Here is a 17,899-nt window from a genome sequence, read left to right as displayed (position 1 = left end):
GTTCCCACATTGAAAGCCGAGAGTTGAACAAATCCATGAAACAATAAAGCCACAATGTTCAGATTCAAATAAATACAAGTTATTGTATTTCATTACAAAAGTCAATTTATTAATAACAAAATTAAACTACACAAACTTGGTGTGCGATGAAATATTTTCAAAGAATGTTCTGATTTGACCATTTCATTATAAGAACATGTTTTATTAGAAAATCAATATTGGAGGAGGAACTCCACAGATCTTAACCTCATTGTTGTTCTCGATCTCTTATTATCTATTATGAGAGCTTGTCAACTGACCTCATAATATTTCATGAAAATAAATAAATGGGAATATTGTAGCCCATTAAAGAAACAGAGTTCTCAAGACTGACAATTCAGTCCATTGTGAATTAGTTGTTGTGATCCAATGGAGTGTGATGGTCTTCATTCTATTCCCTCTTGTTTGTCTTTGATGGCAACCTACAATAGCAAAAAAAACAAAAAAACAAAAGTAAATTTCTGGAATATACAACAGACTTCTCAACAAAACAGTTCTCGGTCACTAATAACTGTGCGGATTATTTGTACTAAAACAGGAGAACTTATGAAAAATTCTAATTTTCAACAAAGATTTGTTCTTAACCTGGTTCTAATGTAAATTAATTTGTAGTATTGTAAATGAGCGGCCACATGCCTGAGGTTAATAATCTGCATAAAACATGCCCAAATCATATCTATATACAGCCTTTCGCTACTCTTAGCAAACATACGCCGCTCTCTAAAGATGCACTAAGAGTATGTACAGCAAGATATTCAAACAATGCCAAGTAGGCCATCATTAAAACCAGTTCAAACACAAACACTTTTAATGCAGACCCAGATTACAGAGCTCTCATTTGTCAGCTGCAGCTATATAAATGTATTTGCATTTTTTACGCAGAGAAATCTCACAGCTCAAGCTACAATGCAGCTTGCCCTACTATTTTACTGTATAAGATTAAATATATAGTATAAGCTATGTACAATTATGATTTCATCTTTTTTAACACAATAATAAGACCACCCAGGGTATATGATTCAGGTTTAATATAGTTACTTAAAACTAAAATCAAAACAAATATATATATATATATATATATATATATATATATATATATATATATATATATAAAAGGTTATGTGAAATAGGTAACCAATGATCAACAAATCAATAATACTAAAATAACACTGGTGTTGCATATCCAACACCACCACAACATACAAAGACAAGAGAGCCACCTTTAGGTTCTACCCCTTGTATTCACTGTCACAAATAGAGTACCCAGATACTCTATTTGTGAGTGTCACCAAGTCACAGTTTTATATAAATGTACATCATGTCACATACCCTGAATCGCTCCTCCAGAAGGGACAGTTCACTGATCAGATCAGTGATGGCATTAGTGAAGGCTTCCTGGGGACTGTAGTCTGGTGTCGTCTGAACACGGATCACTATCTTGTGCTCCAGAGGATGAGGAACCTTATATCCAGCAAACAGCACCTGAGGGTCCTTCAGCAGTTGCCTTACACAAAAATGTCAAAGGTTGAATGCACAAACCAACAGAGAACCACAGTGATCACAATGACTCAGATATGTTTGGCCTTTAGATGCTTGTGCACTTACGACCGAATGATGTTCCCCAGTGTGTGATCCTCTTTATTCAATGTAAACAGACATGCATTTGGCACCTTGGTGTCTTTAACTATTGTGATCCTGAAAAGGAATTTGAACAGGAATATTTGGTGATTGCACCCCTTTACAAACAGTACTGTGAGGGTACAATAGATGTTGTAATATGGCACTTTGATATATACCTAGTTATTTCCATGCTATACTAAAAATGTCATGATGGTACCATGTTCAAAAACGTTTGTTTCTATATGTACGTGTATATAGTAAGAGAAAGAGAGAGGGACAGAAAGAACACAAGAAAAAAATATATATAATTTATGTCTAGTGCATAGTCTGTAAAATATGCACAGTGAGGTATTTAGTCATGTAATGAGTAAAAAAGCTAGTCAGATTACTAGTTAACATGTTTTGTTTTACACATGGACTTACTATCTGTCGTTAGCTAACAAGCTAAACGCTTTGCAAGCTAACTCTTGTATTCCAGCTGGCTGACTTTGCTTCATTACAGATTTTAGTTAGTTCAGTTAGTATCACTTAAAAGTTAAAACTGCGTTGTACTGCACTTACTTCTTTTCTCCCTCAAATAGCAAAAACGACTCGAATGCCGGTGGCGCGTTCATCCTGTTTCAAAACCAGAAGCGACGATGCTAATGAATGATGGACACACACAGGACGCATGCGCATTACACAGCGTGAAACTGTCAGTATTTAAGTGCAGTGTTTAGTGAAGTTCGCTGGAGGGCAGCGACGAGCTGTAGATAAATTACTTATTAAAAATGCTTACGCTAGTCTATATTTGACAATTTTCAAAACTTACACAAAACTTATACCTAATTTTGACTTATCACCTAATTACTTTGTTATGATAAGATGGTTAATTGAAGTAATGACTAGTAACGTTTTAAAAGCTGTATTTATTTGTACATTATACATATTCTACAAATATGTTTTTAAAGGGTTGTAACAGCTCTATTTAGAACTTTATTGTCGAAGAACCCCTTTTATGCTGAAATGTTCTTGTGTTCCAGTTTAGGGTTCTTTATTCCCGCCTTTTTTTCCTTCCCTTTTTTCCAAATCTGTAATGTCTAAGCCACCTCATTACTGATTTTCTGGGGTTTAACCATCCAACTACACAGATTGTCAATACAGTCTCAACAGGTAAATAATTAAATTCTTTAAATGTCTGTAAATTTAACGTTTGAACTGTAACTGGGTTCCTATCAGTCTTGTGTTTTCTCTTTTTATTTATTTGTTTGTTTCTAACAATGTTTAGTTGAGGATGCTTCCTTTTCTCCACTAAGCAGGGGTGGATTATAGAAAATGATTATTAGGGTGGTAAGGACTGTGAGGCAAACAAGCATTCAACCATCTATAGCAGGGGTAGGCATCGTTGGTCCTGGAGTGCCGCTGTCCTGTAGAGTTTAGCTCCAACCCTAATCAAACACACCTGGACAAACTAATCAAGGTCTTCAGAGTTACTGGGGCTACAGGCAGGTGAGGGTTTTTTCAGTGTTGGAGCTAAACTCTGCAGGACATCGGCACTCCAGGACCGACGTTGCCTACCCTTGATCTATAGCCTACTTAATCTATATTATCTACAACCTCTGTACTATAATTAAAAATATATATATAGCTGCAGCAGCAATCATCTGGGTCCTAGCACCTATGTGCATGTTTAGCGATCTAGGTCTAACTGAAATTAATCTCATGATGTGGTTTAGGAAAGTCCAACTTGAAGCTTCATTGAACTGATGAAACAGGTTACAGCAACACAACTGTCAAAAAGAGCAACCGACTTTCAAAAGAAATCAAAATAACCTTCTGAAATGTTTACTGTCATAGGGCATGTGATCATAGTATATGTGGTGCAAGTGTGGACTTATATTAAAATTAAGACAAATCACATAGGAGGTCAATTTCAAATCATTGTGAATATATGATTTGCAGCTCAAAATGTCACCTCAAACATTTACAGTTGGGCAAAAAAAGTATTTAGTCAACCACCAATTGTGCAAGTTCTCCCACTTAAAAAGACGAGAGAGTAATTTTCATCATAGGTACACTTCAACTATGAGAGACAGAAAGGGTGGAAAGAATCCAGGAAATCACATTGTCTGATTTTTAAAGAATTTATTTGCAAATTATGGTGGAAAATAAGTATTTGGTCAATATCAAAAGTTCATCTCAATACTTTGTTATATACCCTTTGTTGGCAATGACAGAGGTCAAACGTTTTCTGTAAGTCTTCACAAGGTTTTCACACACTGTTGCTGGTATTTTAGCCCATTCCTCCATGCAGATCTCCTCTAGAGCAGTGATGTTTTGGGGCTGTCGCTGGGCAACACGGACTTTCAACTCCCTCCAAAGATTTTCTATGGGGTTGAGATCTGGAGACTGGCTAGGCCACTCCAGGACCTTGAAATGCTTCTTACGAAGCCACTCCTTCGTTGCCCGGGCGGTGTGTTTGGGATCATTGTCATGCTGAAAGACCTAGCCATGTTTCATCTTCAATGCCCTTGCTGATGGAAGGAGGTTTTCACTCAAAATCTCACGATACATGGCCCCATTCATTCTTTCCTTTACACGGATCAGTCGTCCTGGTCCCTTTGCAGAAAAACAGCCCCAAAGCATGATGTTTCCACCCCCCATGCTTCACAGTAGGTATGGTGTTCTTTGGATGCAACTCAGCATTCTTTCTCCTCCAAACACGACGAGTTGAGTTTTTACCAAAAAGTTCTATTTTGGTTTCATCTGACCATATGACATTCTCCCAATCCTCTTCTGGATCATCCAAATGCTCTCTAGCAAACTTCAGACGGGCCCAGACATGTACTGGCTTAAGCAGGGGGACACGTCTGGCACTGCTGGATTTGAGTCCCTGGCGGCGTAGTGTGTTACTGATGGTAGCCTTTGTTACTTTGGTCCCAGCTCTCTGCAGGTCATTCACTAGGTCCCCCCGTGTGGTTCTGGGATTTTTGCTCACCGTTCTTGTGATCATTTTGACCCCACGGGGTGAGATCTTGCATGGAGCCCCAGATCGAGGGAGATTATAAGTGGTCTTGTATGTCTTCCATTTTCTAATAATTGCTCCCACAGTTGATTTCTTCACACTAAGCTGCTTGCCTATTGCAGATTCAGTCTTCCCAGCCTGGTGCTGGTCTACAATTTTGTTTCTGGTGTCCTTCGACAGCTCTTTGGTCTTAGTGGAGTTTGGAGTGTGACTGTTTGAGGTTGTGGACAGGTGTCTTTTATACTGATAACGAGTTCAAACAGGTGCCATTAATACAGGTAACGAGTGGAGGACAGAGGAGCCTCTTAAAGAAGTTGTTACAGGTCTGTGAGAGCCAGAAATCTTGCTTGTTTGTAGGTGACCAAATACTTATTTTAGCGAGGAATTTACCAATTAATTCATTAAAAATCCTACAATGTGATTTCCTGGATTCTTTCCCCCCATTCTGTCTCTCATAGTTGAAGTGTACCTATGATGAAAATTACAGGCCTCTCTCATCTTTTTAAGTGGGAGAACTTGCACAATTGGTGGCTGACTAAATACTTTTTTGCCCAACTGTATCTCAACACTTTTTCATTTTTATAATTTATTTCTATAAATATGTGTAGCCTAACATATGCTTGCAGTTTAGGTGTTTGTTCTATTCACACCACAATAGTGAATATGTGCTTTTACAGAAATTATATATTATCTTGAAAATGACAAATAAACTCGTCTCTTCATTTTAAATAGATAGAAATATATTTAATTGAAAACATGTTTTATTGGGGTCTAAAATATTATAAATATAAATAAATATATTTAATGATCTATAAGCATTTCACAGATATCAGTGTACACTTATTATATAAAACTATACTGTCAGTAAACCATTCATACATATGAACTAAATCTATGGATTTATTTTAATTCAAAGGAAAACAACTGATAGAAAAAGATTAGATTTAAAAGATTCCTTATCCTGTGCCCCCTATTAAGGTTCTGGCTCCTTCTAGTGGACAGCATTCATATATTGTCATCTTTCAGTTGAAATGGCTTAGTTTAGGATTGTCCAAGGGATCCAAGTCACCTTTCCAATTCATCCAGTTACTTGCACCCCTAATAACAAAATATCCAAGGCACCAAGACGTTGTCTAGACAAGTTTGTTAGAGTAGATCTACCACCATATACATAAATTATTATAATTTATTATTGTTTAACAGGTGTGTTGTGCAGTAAAAACAAAAACTAATGCTGAATATCAGGGTTGTGCAACAATCAAAGTTTTAAAGGAATAATTCAACTAGTTAATATATACTATACTTCTAATTGTTCAGCCACAGACATGACAGGATCTCTTGTTCTCATGACCTATTGATTGAACTCATGGAGTGTTTTTACTCACTCTCTTTAATTTTAACATATGATTCACACATTTCCTAGTTAGTGTCGACATGGTGAGTAAAATGTAAACTGTGATTTGGCAATTCGAAAAGTGTCCTTTGAGAAAATGAGATAATGGACATTCGTCTTGGATTTTTGTCATTAAAGCACAATAAACCTCAAAGCAGTTCCTAGAGGTTATTAGTCATTACATTAGTCAGTATTTATAGTAATCTATGAAAAATAGCAATGTAAGCACTATCTAGTTATAGTGTAGACTGGGAAAGACCAAAGCAGTGAGGTTTTCCCAATCTGCCCATTTGTTTTCTTAATTCACCTGTTTACAAAGTTAATAGTTATATGAAGCTACTCAGCTGCCACATTTTATCTGGAGGAGACTGTATAAATGCAAGAAGATTGAGTTGTTATCATAAAATGATTTTTAATGATGACGGTCTAAAATGAAGTGATGTCATAGTAAAGTATGAGTTATATCACCCACACAAAGTCACACGAAAAAGGAAAATGATTGGGAGGAAAGGGAAATGAGAAGTTATAAGACAAACTGTACAGACATCAATAAAAAACAGTGGAAGTGAAGTGGGTGACTCACAAGAAGTGGGTGTGTGTTTATGTTCGGGAGTGTGTTTAGTGTGGGTGAAGAAATGTCATGAAGGAATCATGCAGACCACGAGTCTTTCACATATTTCTTCACTTCTTCCACATTTGATGGGACTTCAATAATGATCAGAGCCAAAAGTTCACTTTTTATTATTTTGTTAATGTGGTAACACACCTTTTGAAAAATGTCACTATCACAAGGAATCTTATAAGATGTTCATGAATAGCAGTATTTTTCATTTATTTATTATTATTATTTTTGGTATAAATTTGCTGAAAAGCTGAACATTACTTAAAATGACTGCTTTTAGAAACAAATAAATAGTTTGTAGTTACAATTTAACAATAATTATATATACAATAATTATTATGAATAAAATATTACCTACAGTGACAAATTGAATGGGTGATTTTAATATAAACTGGGAAAATAACTCTGACCGGAAAAAACTTAAAGACATAACAGACAAATTTAATCTTATCCAGTTAGTTCTTGGTCCTACCCGCATCACTCACTCCTCTCAGACGCAAATTGATTTAATGTTTACAAACAGACCGGAAAGGATAACAAAATCATACAATTTATTAACAGGTTTATCTGACCATAATATAACTTTACTGGGAAGGAAACTCACCAAAAAGCGTTTTAAGAACACAACCACAGTGAAACAATATTATTTGAGTATTCCTAAAAATGATATGGATAAATTTAAATCTGTTTTAAATTATATCGATTGGACTGATCTCTTGGCCGTTGAAGATGTAGAGAACAGTTGCAAACTGTTTTCAAGCACTGTTAATACTATAATATCCTCATATAGCAGAAGAATGACATACAGACCAAGACAGAAAAATTCTCTACCTTGGCTCAATGAGGCTCTCTGGAAACAGATGAGGGACAGAGATTCCTCTAAAGATTGCACTTAAGTCAGGACTCAGAAGTGACTGGTATAGCTATACATCACTCAGAAATAGAGTAGTAAGCAACATAAGGAAAGCCAAAGCAGATTTCTATATAAAAGTATGATGATGCAAAGGGAGATGGGAAATTGATTTGGAACAATCTTAAAAAATTAATTGGGAAAGATACTCAGCCCTGCGCACCGGCACTTGAACTGAAATTAAATGGAATCATAACCAGAGAAGATGACATTATAGCAAGCACTTTTAACAATTTTTTGTCCAATCAGTTGAGGAATTGGCACAGAATTGCATTGCTAGTAATATAGTGAGCATTCCTATTGATATTGACAAACCTGTTTTTAGAATTGAGGAAATTAGTGAATTTGAGGTAGAGAACACCATAAATTCATTAAGGAATTCAAAAGCTAAAGATGCATTTGGCCTTGATTCTGTATTTTTTAAAACTCATAAACAGTCTTTAATTAAACCTCTTACACATTTAATTAATTTATCCATTAAACAAGGTATTTTCCCAAGTTCTTGGAAAACAACTGTGGTAACCCCCATTTTTAAGGCTGATGATAAAACACTGGTGGAGAACTACAGGCCCATCAGTATACTACCTGTAATATCCAAGGTAGTAGAAAAATGGGTGGTGAAACAGCTGACTACTCATCTTAGTAAAGGCCTTACATCATTGCACCCGATGCAGTTTGGCTTTCGAAGTAATCACTCCACAGAAACCGCCAACTGCTTTTTTATCGAGAATATTAAAATGAATCTAGATAAAAGAGGGGTGGTGGGTACAATATTTTTAGATTTGAAAAAAGGATTTGACACCGTCGATCATGACGTTCTTTTGTCAAAACTATCCTATTTAAATTTTAGTGGAAATGCAATCGAATTGATGAAATCATACTTAACTGACAGAAAACAAAGCATGCGCATTAACAACACTCAATCTACATATTTAAACTGTAGAATAGGTGTGCCTCAAGGATCTATACTGGGCCCCCTTCTGTTCAGTCTCTATATAAATGACCTGCCTACTGTTTGTCCATCTGTACATTTACAAATGTATGCAGATGACACAGTTCTCTATGTGCATGCTAAAAATAAACAACAAGCTGCACACCAACTGACTGAGGCCATGAGCAAGGTATCTATATGGCTAACTAATTCATGCTTACACCTGAACATAAGTAAAACAGTATGTATGTATTTTACAAAACAAACTACGGTGACTTATGACCCTGAGGTAATTCTTAACCAAGAGAAGGTTAGAGTGGTATCTGACTTTAAATATCTGGGAATTATCCTAGACTCACAACTCTCATTTAAAAAGCATATAAAAAAGGTTGCCAGTATTGTTAAATTTAACCAGGCAAATTTTAAACACATAAGATCATACCTACCAATGAAGGCCGCAAAGCTCTTCTTGCATGCGATGATCTTCTCACATTTTTCTTACTTTTTAACTAGCTGGTCGCAAGCCAATAAAACAACATTGCAACCATTGGAGTCACTCTATAAACAGACTTTAAAGACCGTAAGGGTAATAGCTATCATCATTGTCACATAATCAAAAAACATAATATGTTTAGCTTTGAAAATTTCAGATACTTTGCTGATGCCTGTCTTGTCTTTAAAATACTCCGTGGGATTGCTCCACCACCACTGTGCCAGTTTATAAAACAGAAAGATAAGGTCAATAGAGTAACCAGAGCAACCACCAGAGGGGACTGCATAGTTCAATACCGACAAAGTAGGATTGGAAACACAGCCTTTTCTGTCAGAGCCACAATTTTTTGGAATAGTCTGCCCAATGAGTTAAGGGAGTGTAATAGTCTCTCCTCTTTTAAAAAACTGCTTAAATCTTGGATTAGAGACAATTACAATTGTACCCATATATCAAATATTTAAGTCCATAAATTTTTTTATTATTATTATTTTTTTTTTTTTAAATAAAATGTATATATTGTATATACTGAAATTAAGTTAAGGGTTAGGTGAGGTGAGCAATATATTGTCTGTTTGAGGGTATGCTTATATTGTTTTAAAATTCCTGCTGTATTTATTACATTGCTACTGTATTAATTAAATTTATAGTGTAATTTTATTGATTTTTGTATTTTAGGGTACCTGTTAAGACCTTGCTAGGGACAACAGATGGAAACTAGCACTTGTAGCTAACTCTGGCTTGTTTACAGCAAGTAACTTGTTTGTTGATCAATGAGCATTGTCCCTATCAAATAAATAAAATAAAAATGAAATGAAATGAAAATGTCTGTAGTGTAGTTTTGTTTTTTTCCTTTCTTTTTTATGATAATGACCTCCAAATGATCCCCTTGTGAGGGACCCTCTTCCAAAAATATAAATGCAGCAATATAATTTGTAGAAAGACCTATGTATGTGAGGAAAGAAACTGAATAGAAATTAAATGTGACCCTGGCTGCATTACTGTGTTCAAGTCATCCTTCATAACGTAAAGAACATGATATCTTTAATATTGACAAGTATACAATATAGTAAGGCCATGTCAAAAATTGAAATTATAGTGAAATTAATGGTTTAAATCAAACGTTGATGCTAGTTATCTCATAATTAGGTTTTGAGACTTTAGCCTGGATTTCACAGACAGGGTCACAAATAATCTGCTTTTATATAGTAACTGTATACTGAAGCCAATTAAAAAAAAGGCGTTATGTTAAATGTATAGAACAGAATTCTATTTATGCACCACTTTTCACAATAAATATCTGTCCAGAGCACTGATATTTATATTTAACCTATGGAAGCTGAAGAACTTTTGCATTTTGTGGTGTGTGGTTATGTATGTCATCACAATTCTTCCAAAATCCCCTGTGAAATCTTCTTGAGAAACTGTCACTATAGGAAAATAAATGTGAAAATGATTATGAAGCTTTTATAAAATGCAGTGTGGTGTTTCATCAACATAAGAGTCATGTCTGTTTCCAACTAGCAATATTCAATTATATATAACAACAAAGTAATTTGAAGTGATCAAAAAGAGGAATAAGCCATAAAAGGCCATGACCACTTGAAAAGAGTTTGCTTTTACATTTGCTTCCTTCTCTTTTTCAGTAAAAAAGAAACTCTAAAGACAAATATGTGAACGTGAGGAACTGCTCATAGAGAATGTCTGCATTAACTGTAAACGAAAATAAACTATGAATAACAAAACAATGACATATTTGAAGAGGTTATGCCAGCTCTCTATAAAGCATAATATAGATTAACTATATATATACAACCTGTGTGTGTATGTATATATATAAGATTACTCATAAGTCTCATAAGATTGCATAACCCTTGCAGAATATGCAAATATATTAATAATTTTAACTAAATAAGAGGGATCATGAAAATTAGATGTTATTTTATTTAGTACTCTCCTGAATAAGCTATTTCACATAACAGATGTTTATATATACTCCACAAAACAAAACAATAACTGAATTCATAAAAATGACCCCATTCAAAAGTTTACATACCCTTGAATATTAATAATCGGTGTTGTTTCTTGGATGATCCACAATTGTTTTTCTGTGTTGTGATAGTTGTTCATGAGTCCCTTCTTGGTCCTGAGCAGAACTGTCTGCTGTTTTTCAGAAAAATCCTGCTCCTGCACATTCTTTGGTTTTCCAGCATCTTCTGCATATTTGAACACTTTCCAACAGTGACTGTATGATTTTGAGATCCAACTTTTCACACTGAGGGCAATTGAGGGACTCATACACAGCAATTACAAGAGGGGGAAACATTTACTGATATTCAAGAAGGCAACACAATATATATATCAGGCTTTAACAGTCATTTTAAGGTTCACCCAAACATGTAAATCCTATAATCATTTAGTCACCCTCACGTTATTTGAATTCTTTGAGTTTTTTTTTCTTCTTCTTCTGCTGGACACAAAATAAGATATTTGAAAGAATGTGTGTAACCAAACAGTCTCTAGTCCACATTGACTTCCATAGTATTGTTATTTATTTTTTCATGCTATGGAAGACATTGGCTACCTGCAACTGTTTGATTACAAACATTCTTTAAAATATCATCTCTTGTGTTCAACAGGAGAAAGAAACGCATACAGGTTTGGAACATCTTAAGGGTGAGTAAATAATGATAGGATTTCTATTTTTGGGTGAACTACCCTATAACTCATTAATTTTTGTTTTTGTTTTTGGTCAATAGTATGTAGCATTTTTATTGTTTAATTGATTTATTGTAATTTATTTTCCACATTGCTCCTTTAGCATCTGTCTAGAAAGACCACTGCAGTTTCTTAAATAGGATTACAATCACAAAAATCTGTACAATTAACACATGGGGTCCCTTCCTTAAACATTTCTGTAAACCTTTGTGTGCCTACGAAGTGTTCTTTATGTTATTCTGCATTTAAAGGGGGCTCCTAAATAGTTTTATAGGTGTATATCAGGAGTGTCAAACTCAGTTCTTGGAGGACCACAGCCCTGCAGAGTTTAGATTCAACCCTAATTAAACACTACTGGTCCAACTTATCAAGTCCTTCACGCTTATTTGAAAACTACATGGTCGGTGCATTCCAAATGGGATATATCGCGAAACCAATCATGACCGCCATATTGAAGGGTCGTTCCAAATCGAAGCGCTCAAAACTAGCCCTTCGGAATGAAGGATATGAAGGGTACAACTGATGGACACTTCGGGCTCCCATGATCCCCGAAGCAGAAGGGCACTTCAAGAAACAGTTGTTTGGTCCCCTGCCTACACCCTTCAACCCTTCGAAGCTCTCACTCTGGAGGGTAAACCCTTTGAAGGGATTAGGGCATAGGGATGATCCGTTCCGAATGGAACGCAGGGGGTATGTGTGTTGGAGCAGGGTTCGAACAAAACTCTGTAGGGCTGTGGCCCTCCAGGAACTGAGTTTGACACCCCTGGTGTATATTGCTATAATGCCAAGGAATTTTCTGTTCTTAGGCTGGGCTTGGTAAATCTTAATTTACTTTGATTGGCTGACTGATTAAATCAAAAAACTAGTTTCCATCATATACATTAAATAAAACGTGTATTCTGCAAAATAGTGTCTAGTGTAAATACATTCTTTGTCATCCAAAATATGTTAATTATCACACATAAACAAGTTAAATACACTTACTGTAAAATGTTAAACCAAACTAATTCTGGAGTTTCCTATCTGTATTTCATCATCAGGTTTTGATGACCAGAAGTGAAAAGGAAGTGCTTGAATGGTCGCCCCTCCCACAGTCAAAGTCCATAATAACTCCATAAACCACAGGCGATCATAACAGCAAAGCAGACTCTCTTATATCTCTTCAGCTCATTGTCAGACCTCTGTTGTGCAGGATGGCTGAATCTTATGTGCGACATGTGGAACTGTTAGGCTTTGAGAAAAGATTCTTCCCCAGCCAACACTATGTAAGTAAGCTACTCCAAAAATTGTGAAGTACAGAAAACAAGTAAAGTGTTTTGAATGTTGTGAAGGATGTTTTAGCTATGAGATAAAGTAAAACGGTTTCTTTTTCATTTCTTGTACTAAAGGTGTACATGCTCCTGGTTAAATGGAGTGATCAATCTGAAAAGCTGGTGTACAGACGCTATCCAGAAATCCACATATTTCATGTAAGTCTCATTTTCAATTCTTTACAATTGGAAGTATAGTGTTATATTTCCCCTTCCCCTACCTGATTTCATATGGTTTCATCACTGCAAGCATTTCCTGCATTTCTAGTCATGCTATGTAAAATTTGTATAAAATGATTTTCTGTAACCTATAATCATTCCACAAGTAGATAATTGATAAAAAAAAACTTATTTTTTATTTTTACAGAAAACTTTGAAGGACATGTTCCCTATTGAGGCAGGAGACATTGACGCAAAGGACAGAATCATTCCCACTTTACCAGGTAAAGGCTTTTGTGATTGAAGCACAAATCTTTAGCTCATATTCGACCCACTTTCAAAAAGAGCAAAACGACATATCATAAATGATTTACTAAGTTAACAGCATCTACAGACTTATGGCAAGCAATAAATGTGTCATCATAACGTGGTAGTTTCATTTTTCAGACAATACAGAAATAGGTTTTGATTCTCAATGTTCCTATGAGAAGAGGAAACACCTGCTTAATGTCAAGCATATCAGATATATCCGTTTATTATTTTAGAGATGATGAAATGTGCCTGACCCGTAATGTTAAAACAGGTCTATTTGCATGCCATGCATTTTTGTTTTGGGCTTTTTGAGTTTCAGTTCTGCTAAATATTTTTTATGGCAGACAAGCTGTATTTTCTCTGGACTTTCCAGCGTTGCAGGCAAGATAGAGATATTGTAACAAAGAGTTTGTGCAACATGACCTTACCACAGAGTTTTCTACAAGTAGAGAGAAGGATTTCTCACACTGTAACACTGACTCAGTGTGTAGTGTAGTAGTAGCTTATATAATATACAAAATATAATATATAAAAAAAAAAAAGTGAAGTGACATACTGCCAAGTATGGTGACCCATACTCGGAATTCGTGCTCTGCATTTAACCTATCCAACGTGCACACACACAGCAGTGAACACACACACGGAGCAGTGGGCAGCCATTTATGCTACGGCGCCCGGGGAGCAGTTGGGGGTTCGGTGTCTTGCTCAAGGGCACCTCAGTCGTGGTATTGAGGGTGGAGAGAGAGCTGTACATTCACTCCCCCCACCTACAATCCCTGCCGGCCCGAGACTCGAACCCGCAACCTTTGGACTACGAGTCCGATTCTTTAACCATTAGGCCACGACTTCCCCATAATATACAAGAATTACAAAACGTGTCATATGCAGTATACACAATGTACTCAGCTGTAGCAAGCAAAATTAATTTTGGAATCATAAAGTCAAAAGAGTTTGTGCAACATATGTATGCCATACCAAGTATTAAGACAACAATACAAGTGAAACGTTCCATCTGATGTAATTAATCTGTAATTAAATCTCACTCAGCTCCTAAATGGCTCGACAATCAGAAGACGACAGAGACGAGGCAGGTGACTCTCGCTGAATACTTTCGTTCTCTTCTCAACTTGCTTCCGAAGATCTCCCGCTGTCAGCTTGTATGTGACTTCTTCAAAATGCGGCCTGAAGATGAAACTCCACCAGCACCACATCCGTAAGTCTGTCTGGTTAAAGTTAGCTGGAGCTCTGGCTTAGTGGTTATTCACATGCTCTGATGTTTTTAGCCAAAGTGGTTATGACAGTACATGATGTTCACTGATCATGTCCTTTCTATAAATTTAAAAAGGCCATCAAATAAAAAAATGCGAAACTGCAACTGTGCTTTTTTACTACAGAATACAGTATTTACAAAAAAAAACATTATTTTTTTACTTTTATCTTTCTCTAGATACAAAAGAAACGAGACCTTTGTTATGTCCACAAACAGAGCACGGAGCAACACCACATCAGGTAAGATATAATTGATCTGCAAATGCTTTATGCCATTTCCCCAAAGGTTTTATAGCTGTTGTTCTTTTTGCAGAAATCACAGGGCCTATCATGCTTGAGAGCTACAGAGTGATTGCAGACTACAGCAAGAGCTCAAAGTATGAGCTCTCTCTAAAAATGGGAGACATGGTGGACATTGTGGAAAAAAGCCCAAATGGTGAGCAGGATGTAAAATATGGCTGTACTAAAACATGCATTTTATTTTTTATTAACAATTTTAATTCAAAATACAATGAAATTTGAAATTATATACAATAATAAAATTAGTATATACATTACTATATATAAAGAAATGTATACTTTTATACTTATATAATCAGCAAGAACAAGATTAATTTGATCAAAAGTGACAGTAAAAACATTTCTACAAAATGTTTGCTATTTTCTTGCCACAGAAATATTAAGCAGAACAGTTTTCAACATTGATCGTGATAAAAAATGTTTTTAGATTTGCCATCACAGGAATAAATCTCACTTCAAAATATAATAAAATAGTTATTTATTATTATTATTATTATATTTTTTATTAAATAAATACATCCTTGGTGAGCATAAGAGACTCCTTTCAAAAACATTTTAAGAAATCTTATACCAACCCCAATCTTGTGAACAGTAGTGTATAATATATAATATATATGTTAAATTACTTACTAATACTCATGCAGCTCATGATTTCATGCAGGGAAAAGCAGATCTGAATTGTGATGTGATCTGATGTTTACAGGCTGGTGGTTTTGTCAGTGTGAGTCCAGGAGAGGCTGGGTACCAGCTTCATATTTAGAGCCTCTGGATGGAGCAGATGAATCAGAGGAACCAGAGCCTAATTATGCAGGTTAGTATGTTTTGCTATGTTTACTGCCACTGATATGAGCCCCAAAACACTATTTTGGGAATGATTAATTATGCTGTTTGGATTGAACTCTACAGGAGAGCTCTACAGAACCACTAAAGGGTATAAAGCTGTTGAAGAGGATGAATTGACTCTCGAGCCAGGAGAGATGATTGAGGTCATCCATAAACTTCTTGATGGGTGGTGGGTGGTCAGGTATGAGTCAACCTCTCCAAATTTAACGTGATGGGGTTTTGAAACAATCGAAATACTTGCAGTCATTTGATGAATCATAATTGAATCAGATTCCCAAATGTCTTATACAGGAAAGGAGAAGATACAGGCTACTACCCATCTCTATTCCTGTGCAGGACGGGAGAGAGGAAAGAGGTGGATGCTGAGAAGGATGTGGTCAGAAGAGCAACACCACCACCCAGAAGGTAGCGCAATAGGTCTATGAAACGCCACACATAAGATAACAATAACTGAACACTTTGGTTGGTCATAATTTACAAAATATCAGATTAAAACTTTCAATTTGTTTTGGCCAACAGGTCTACCATACGCAATGCCCACAGCATCCATTCTAAGGGACGTCAGCGAATCAGTCAGGACAGCTATCGAAGACAGAGTCGACGGTTCTTACAGCAGCGAGGAAGACTAAACTCCCAATCCAGGAATGTGACGCGATCTCCACTGCAGGAGAGGAAGACAAACAGAGGTGTGTATTCTCCATAAAGAAACATGTCAAGCGCTTTATAGTGGGATATAGCAGACAGATTATATATTTATGCAAACATTTTTTCTTCTTTATTATATATTTTTGCTTATATATGAACAATAATATTTCATATATATAATATTTTCATATATATATATATATATATATATATTTTTTTTTTTTTTTTTTTTTTTTTTCATATAGATTTTTGTGTACTGATTGTAGGTTTTAATGAATTCTGTAAATGATTCGCTTAAAATGTATTCTGTTTGTGTTTATGTAGAGAATATCGTAAATTCAGGCTCTCCTCAAGCAGAAGGTCTGGATGAAAGTATTCCAGTCATTCCTCCTCGGCCCAGTCCTCAGCTCATTCTGGAGCGCTGCACTGAGAACACATGCAAGAGAATCAGCATCCATGAGGCCAACTGAAGCGATTGAGATATAAAGTGATGATGTGTTCAATCTTGACTTGAATCTGTGTTAAAATGGTCACAGGCATTCAGATACTTGTTTATACAAATGCTCTGTTCATTCCTGCTTAGGCCAGAACCTGTTATAAGCTATGTGTGTTAGACATTTTATAGTCATCCAGCTATATTCCAGTATGCATTTTTATGACTTGCTGTGTTTGTTACTATTCTTGATGTTATTGTAAACATTGACAAATAAGTAAATAAATAATAATAATTGCAAATCAAATGCATGGTGATATGATATCAAGAAAAATATCCATTGGTACTGAGAGATGGTCAGGTAATATAGTACATGATTAACATATTTATGCTATAACTTCCTATAAAAAGTACTGTGGCATCAAATGGTAATGTCATATTAATTTACCACATGCCATAGTAGCCTACTACCAAATTGCCTGTCCAAAAACCCTCGGCAGTGCCATGGGTCTTCAGGTACTTTCTGTAAGTATTCATACTGAAGAGTGGCAATGCACTTCTGACAAACTTTGCTTTGTGTACAGGAACAAAATTAACGAAAAACAGAAGTTACTCGAATATAATTGAAAACACAGGACACGTCCCTCCCCTACCGGTTATTTCGACAGTTACTTTACTAGTTTGTTTGTACATCAGTGGGCACAGTGGAAAGTAAAGGGGAAAAACAACAGAGAAGAGACTATTTTAATCAGATTAAGAACAGGACACAGTAAATTAAATATAGGACCCTTTATATGATTGTGAATCACCCAACATTATTTTGTGATCAGAGAAATGTAGAACATGTTCTTGTGTATTGCACAAAATATGAAGTTAAAAGGATGATCTTGGAAAAAAATCA

At 35.7% G+C, this 17,899-nt stretch overlaps 2 protein-coding genes across 2 annotated transcripts; one reads left to right on the top strand and one right to left on the bottom strand.

Annotated features, from left to right (window-relative positions):
* Positions 1–61: 61 nt before the first annotated feature.
* Positions 62–2,335, bottom strand: polr2j (RNA polymerase II subunit J). Its single transcript, XM_079420010.1, has 4 exons — positions 2,221–2,335; positions 1,645–1,734; positions 1,369–1,543; positions 62–461 (listed from the first exon to the last, which is right to left on the bottom strand). The coding sequence occupies exons 1-4, from the start codon at positions 2,271–2,273 to the stop codon at positions 426–428; spliced, it is 354 nt and encodes a 117-aa protein (XP_079276136.1). The 5' UTR covers positions 2,274–2,335; the 3' UTR covers positions 62–425.
* A 10,512-nt stretch (positions 2,336–12,847) lies between these two features.
* On the top strand, positions 12,848–17,317 carry LOC306871408 (neutrophil cytosolic factor 1-like). Its single transcript, XM_079419313.1, has 11 exons — positions 12,848–12,992; positions 13,116–13,196; positions 13,405–13,480; positions 14,556–14,721; positions 14,956–15,017; positions 15,091–15,213; positions 15,781–15,888; positions 15,984–16,101; positions 16,212–16,325; positions 16,440–16,606; positions 16,890–17,317. Exons 1-11 carry the CDS (start codon positions 12,921–12,923, stop codon positions 17,033–17,035), a joined length of 1,233 nt encoding a protein of 410 aa, XP_079275439.1. The 5' UTR covers positions 12,848–12,920; the 3' UTR covers positions 17,036–17,317.
* The last annotated feature ends 582 nt before the right edge of the window (positions 17,318–17,899 follow it).

The sequence above is a fragment of the Barbus barbus genome (genome assembly GCF_936440315.1).
Source record: "Barbus barbus genome assembly, chromosome: 6".
Classification (NCBI taxonomy): domain Eukaryota; kingdom Metazoa; phylum Chordata; class Actinopteri; order Cypriniformes; family Cyprinidae; genus Barbus; species Barbus barbus.
Note: the sequence above shows the minus strand (reverse complement) of the source record. Positions and strands in the feature narration are given on the sequence as shown.

What these genes read in the sequence shown, in the direction of transcription:
- LOC306871408 (XM_079419313.1), top strand. Translation starts at nt 12,921, where the DNA reads ATGGCTGAATCTTATGTGCGACATGTGGAACTGTTAGGCTTTGAGAAA. An exon ending in TCTTCCCCAGCCAACACTAT is followed by an intron (nt 12,993 to 13,115) that starts GTAAGTAAGCTA and finishes CTTGTACTAAAG; the next exon opens with GTGTACATGCTCCTGGTTAA. An exon ending in ACCAGAGCCTAATTATGCAG is followed by an intron (nt 15,889 to 15,983) that starts GTTAGTATGTTT and finishes TGAACTCTACAG; the next exon opens with GAGAGCTCTACAGAACCACT.
- polr2j (XM_079420010.1), bottom strand. Translation starts at nt 2,273, where the DNA reads ATGAACGCGCCACCGGCATTCGAGTCGTTTTTGCTATTTGAGGGAGAA. An exon ending in CTATTTGAGGGAGAAAAGAA is followed by an intron (nt 1,735 to 2,220) that starts GTAAGTGCAGTA and finishes ATTCCTTTTCAG; the next exon opens with GATCACAATAGTTAAAGACA. An exon ending in TTCTGGAGGAGCGATTCAGG is followed by an intron (nt 462 to 1,368) that starts GTATGTGACATG and finishes TTGCTATTGTAG; the next exon opens with GTTGCCATCAAAGACAAACA.